Source organism: Ochotona curzoniae, unplaced genomic scaffold, assembly GCF_017591425.1.
Source record: "Ochotona curzoniae isolate NIBS_2020 unplaced genomic scaffold, NIBS_Ocur_1.0 contig_883, whole genome shotgun sequence".
Lineage (NCBI taxonomy): Eukaryota > Metazoa > Chordata > Mammalia > Lagomorpha > Ochotonidae > Ochotona > Ochotona curzoniae.
The window spans coordinates 5498757-5504756 of record NW_024466599.1 but is presented as its reverse complement, the minus strand read 5'-3'; the positions used below and the strand labels follow the sequence as shown (position 1 = coordinate 5504756).

The window sequence follows — 6000 nt, the reverse complement described above, 5'->3', positions numbered from 1 at the left end:
TAGATGTTACTTATATAATTTATTGTTTTATCTTTCTTAAAGAATATTCATAGTAAAAAAAAAATCAAAGTTTACCTGTTTTATAGCACACAGTTTTAGAATGACTTCTTTGGAAGGCCCTGTGTGTGTTTAGGGGGTTGAAGAGACTGTTCTCTGACACACTCCCTGCATGGTCCCACAGCCAGGCTGAAGCCGGAACCCAGCACTCCATCAGGTCTCCATGTGGGCGCAGGGCCCCAAGCAGAGGACCATCCTCTGCTGCTTTCCCAGGCCACAAGCAGGAAGCTGGATGGGAAGTGGAGAAGCCAGGTCTTGAATTGGCAGTCCAAGATGGAATGCTGGTTTAACCGTTGGTGGCTTAACCTACTGCAGTAAACATTTTTATGAACACATCTGATACATACATAGATATGTATGTATATGCATATGTGTCACATAGTAAAATATACTTTTCACAATTCTCTTGAAAGTTATATTACAACTAGGCATTGCTATCATCATCAAAACATTTTTTCAATAAAGTGTTCTTAACGTCTTCTCACTCTTTTGGATCTTGCAGGTTGGTTTGGTTTAATGTATTTCCTTTTAAAAAGTTTCTTTTCAATTAAGCTCACTTCTTCATGGAGTAAGGAGCTCTTTATTCTCAGCAGGAAGGAGAAGAGATTCAGTACAAACCGGTAACTCAGGGAAAAATTCGTTTCTTCGTAGGTTGTCACATGTCTGCAATAGCTGGAAGGGGAGAGAAACGAGGAGGTTACACTGTGTGGTCATTTGGAAATGCCTGTGTCCACCCCAGCACATCTCCTAGACAGGTTTAGAGAGGTTTATGGTAACATTCCAAACCAGAAGAAGACTCAGAACTTGAGAAAACTCCCAACATACACAGGAAAACATGTCAGCCCTGCCAATGGAGATCACATGAGGGGATGTGGCGTGGGGGGAGCCGGGAGGCCCCCCAGCTCTTGCTCAGAGCTCCTCTTGCCCCGCCAGGCCTCGCCTCGTTCTCCAACATGGTCAAGGCAGAGAGGAGCACCTTGGGAGATTTCTAGCTGGCTAAGCTGGCCGGATCCCTCACCCTCCCCCAAGTAGCACACCACTTTCCAATGTACCCTGAAATCCTGTATGCATTACAGACATACTGAGTGAGAATTTTCACCTATTTAAAAATAGTAGAACCTGAATGTGATCAAATCTGGTCAGTATCACCAAACCTCCAGCTAATGCTAATCCCCAATCTCCAACCACATCAAAGTTCAGTTGACCTAGGGGACAGAAAAGCATGTCAAACGGCATCACAGGGCTGCAATTGGCAAGGTCCAGATTAAGGAAAACTGTCCAGGACACATGACCTAGATAACAAGTAGACTATAGGGGAAAGGCTGAGGTGAGGAGGCAGGCAACATAGCCAAACAAACACTCCAAGGACAGTCAACCGCCCACAAGACGGGCCTTATAGGAACACGGACACGAACTCCTTTAGAAGACCACATGACAATTTTGAAACGCCAAGCACCAACTATATAGCTGATAATAATATGGAATTGTGTTATTTTAGTGTTTGACTAGATGTAATATGGTTGTATTTTAAAAATGAGATTTTGGTGTTTGGCATCTGTTTGGTGCAGGCATGAGGGACTGAGTGGGGCCGGGATGGAATGAACCCAGCTGCAGCCAGGACAGGAACCCCACACAGATGGATGCTAGTGCTTGCAACTGGAGGATAAGCCTGTTGAGTTACTGTGTCGGGCCTCCTTGTAATTCCTTCATAACTGTCTCTATTGAATTCTTGAAATTGAATCCTCTACCATAAGAACATGGTCGCTACAACTGAATATCTGCTCTCAAGCATTGAAAAACATTTCATTTAAATAATTTTTGGATAGAAATCTTGAAAATTTAGTTATATGTTACTTGGTTGTCTTAAACAGAGTACACTCAGCATAATACAGTTTTTAATCTTTGTGACTGTATCACAACAAGCTGTCCATTTTTGTGGAAGAAATTTCTGAAATGTGGCTAAAACAAAACCAGCCCGGAGTGAACAGGGAATACACACATCACTTAAGGACACGGCCCATGTTAAAGCAGTCCCCATGGTCAGTGGTGTGGAGCGAGGAGCTGTGTTGCGAGTGAACTTCAGGCTCCCAGGACACGGCTCTGTGGCTTAACTTGTTTCTGTGGTGCCAGGCTGTGTTCTAAAACATGCAAGAATGGGACATTCGTGGCAGTGGTTAAGATGTGGCTTGGAGCACTGTATTCAACATCAGCTTTGGTTCAAGCTGGCCTCTGCTTCCAGCTCCAGCTTCCTGCTCTGCTGCAGCCCAGGAGGCAGTGGGGATGGCTCCAGGAGCTAGGTCTCCGTTATTCACATGGGGAGTCTAGGCGGAGTTTGCGGCTTCTGACTTCTGTCTGGCCCAGCATGCTTTTGGAGAATGAATTAGTGGATACAAGACTTTTCTGTCTCTGTCTTTGAAATAAGTAAAATAAAATAGGCAAGGCTGATGGCTAACTTTGGCATAAAATGGAGGCATGACAGAATCTCACCTTACAGATTTTTTTTTAATTAATTGCATTGCATTATGTGACACAGTGTTATAGGCACTGGGATTCTCCCCAGCCCTCCCCGAACACCTTATAGTTTCTTTAGCTAAGGTCATGTACAGAGAAATGGCTGTTGCATCCAATTGCACGAGGTCTAGTCACACCTAATGTGACACATTTCAGTCTAAGAACATCCATGAACCTCCCACCAGCTGCCCTGTGGACAGGAGCCCCGAGGTTGATGGGCCAGGACCCCCCCCCCCAGTACTGACCATGCAGGCCGCGGCTGCAGCCACACCAGCAACCCACTGCCCGAAGTTGATGTGGGTTCTTACCCACCAGCACTGTCACCTTCTCTCCTCCTCTTGGTGAAAGCTTAAAGCTCACCAAGCCAACGCCCCATGCCCTGCCCAGGAAGGCTCACCTCAGAGCAGCATGACCCGGGCTATGGTCCCATCGGGAAAGTGTGGCTCCTTAGTCACCAATGATGCAGCTAAAGCTGTACTTTTTCAAGCAGCAAAACTCAACTGGGATAACTTCATTTTACCATCTCCTATTGTATTTTTTATATTTCATTTACCTCTGATTATGCCAACTCCAGAAGTAAAACTCTTTCATAAAAATCAGTTTTGTTTAAAATAATAACGATCACAGTCATCATTTACTGAATACTGGCTGACTCCAAGTATCTCAATGAATTCTTACAAAAACTTGGCATGCCTTCATTTTCCACTCATTCAGTTACTAATCCTCAGTGAGCTTCTCTCGGGGCCAGGCTCTGGTTCACTGGACTGTGGGTACTTAGGGGTGGAGCTTTGCTTGCCTGAGACATCTAAGGAAGCCTGGGAAACGAAAGCACAGGATGTCTGGAACCGCTGCTTCGTGGGCAGCGGGCCCTCTGAAGGCAGCTGCTGGGAACAGTGACCAGCTACCCTGTCTGCCTTCCTCCAACTCTACACACAACATCAGGCACATTTCTATTTTCTTGACTATATGCTATTTGCTAATTCTGATAAATAACCTATCTGGCTCTTATCATACATGTGACTTTTTAGGAAAATTAGAGGTTAATACCGCTTTGGGTCAAACTGGAGATGCCAGCCTGTCTGGTCTGACTTCCCAAAGCATCACATACCTTCTGCAGAACTTCTGTGTACTGAGCCAGTACAAGGAGTTCTTGATGAGCAGCGACTGGCCTTTCTTGCTCAGGACCCCCTGGAGGCTGTGTCCATGGAAACACGTCCTATTGGTATCTTCTTCAGTCCAGTTGAACTGAAAGCTTGAAGGTTTTTTCCCCCCAGGAGTTGGTGTTGGATCAACCAGCGCACTGAACTGTTTCTGGAGACTCACAACCATTTCTGGAATGGGAGGAAAAGGGAAAGCAGTCACACTGAAGCCACTTTCAACACACAAGGTGACGTGGGCCACGAGCAGGAGTGCCCAGCGCTGCTGGGCTAGCAGGGACCAGCACATCCCTGGACGTAATGGGGGCAACGACAGGGCAACAACCACAAGAGGAGTATGGGACACTACCTAAGATGAGCAAAATGGCAACTTTTATGTTAATCCTACAACTGAGAAAAAGAATGTACAAGACCATCAAAACGTAATTCTCTAAAGAATGCTAAAAGCTGCATCAATTGAGGACTTTTAAAGTGACAGGAACAGAAGCTTCTGGCAGCAAGTCAAGCTCTGTCCTGAGTAAACTCAAGTTCCAGAAGCAGACCCTCATGGCGATTCCTTGCAGGGGCTGGTATTTGTGGAGACACACATGTGGCCTGGGACATTTGTTTTAAAAAAGCAAAAACTGATATATGCAATCCTTGTTTCAAGTCAGGACACTTAGCTTTTCTACGACTCTGTTGCTAGTTGGCACCAACACCAGAAACCTGAACTTACCTCTTCTCTTGTACACCACCGGCTTGTCAATGTGCGAGTGGTAGAGTGGTCTTTCACTTTTCCACAGGTACCTGTGCAAGGCAGACAGACAGTTGCAGCAGGCTGGAGAAAATACGGCCTGAGACACACTGCAGACACTGGCTGAGCATGGCTGACCGACACAGGTCAGCACTGCCTACAGCCCCAGGAAGCTCTGCGTGAGAGGCGTCCAACAGAAGGGTGTGCTTGCTCCGGATGCCTCCCACAAGCTTGTAGGGTCTGGAAGCTTTGGATTATAGCAAAGGAAATCGACACATTTCCCTCACCACAAAATTCCCTTGCTATGTATCTTCCCAGAAGCCACCAACAAGCAAGTGTCCCTCCTTTCCTTTGCTTTAATTGCCCTGAGTGGAGTAGGTCAGGGGCACTTCCCATCCTGCTCACACACACAAAGGGCCCCTAAGTACCAGGGTCTCCACACCAAACTCTGGGAAATCTACTCTAGTCCTGGTGGCAATGAAGAGGGAAGGGTTCCTGCATGACAGTGTTCTGAAGTCTGTACCGCCCCAACCTGTTCTGGCCTAGGGATAGCCAGCCAGGAAGGCGCACTGGAAAATTGGGATCTTGGAGTCATCTGGCCCTTGGGGCTCCTCCAGGGCAAGGAGTAAGTCATCTGAGATTCTACAGATTAGGGGTGGCTAGTCCTAGACTGCTGCTTCTGGCTCTAGTGGCTCTTGCTGAACTTTGCCAGACAGTCACTGCTGCTAGGAACAAAATGCCAATGTTCCCGCGATCTCCTTTCACTACTTCTGAGCTCCCTGCAGATGCTCCTAACTGGCAGTTAACATGAAATCTACCTTCTTGACTCTAGGCCTTTTTCTGGGGTTAGGAGATACTGGCAATGGGCAAGAGCACTGAGTCAGAGGTGTGGCTCCCCCTCTGCTGAGGGACCACCCAGAGTGACCACCCAGAGGGGCTCCATGTCACAAACGGACCCTGTGCTTTCTGTGCCTCCAGTACTGGAAGGAACTCGCTGACCAGTAAAGAGTCAATCGCTAACCTTGCTGTCCACCTTCACAAGGTTGCTGCGAGCAGTAATTAAGATAAAGTATGCATAGCTTCAGCTCCTGTGTGATGACTAGTTACTATCTAGCACTTAGCACAGTACCTGGCAGCAGACACTCAGTTATCTGTGGATTTTCCCAAAAGGAAGATGAGAAGGAACAGGAAGTCAGAATTACATTTTTAAACTTATAATGTTCTCTTATTGGTCATTTTTCATCATTTTTTTCATGCGGAGGCAGAAAATGTATGTAAAAGAAGACATTTTGCATTTTAGTCAAGGACTGAGATTTTTCTCAAGAATTTTAAGAATACTTAATACAATCATGGCTACACACAGAACAAACACTAAAGTTTTACTTTGAATTCTGACATCGATGTAAAAGGCTAAGCACAGAGATGACGTGATCTGCAATCAGGGAGCAGGAGAGAAGAAATGAGTGTTGGGAGGAGATGGTCTTACTGACAGGTACAAATAAAATCTTAATGAACCATACCACATTTAAAATGTATCGGAAA

The 6000-nt window shown here is 46.1% G+C and overlaps 1 protein-coding gene across 3 annotated transcripts in view; it reads right to left on the bottom strand.

Annotated features, from left to right (window-relative positions):
* Positions 1 to 6000, bottom strand: part of TAF1B (TATA-box binding protein associated factor, RNA polymerase I subunit B) — a 67228-nt gene continuing 61228 nt past the window's right edge. For all 3 annotated transcript variants that reach the window (XM_040992814.1, XM_040992815.1, XM_040992816.1), the window contains 3 exons: positions 4441 to 4511; positions 3677 to 3899; positions 1 to 729 (listed from right to left, as the gene is read on the bottom strand). In XM_040992814.1, coding sequence (XP_040848748.1) covers positions 528 to 729; positions 3677 to 3899; positions 4441 to 4511 — 496 coding nt within the window. In that variant the 3' untranslated portion in view covers positions 1 to 527. The remainder of the gene's footprint in view (positions 730 to 3676; positions 3900 to 4440; positions 4512 to 6000) is intronic.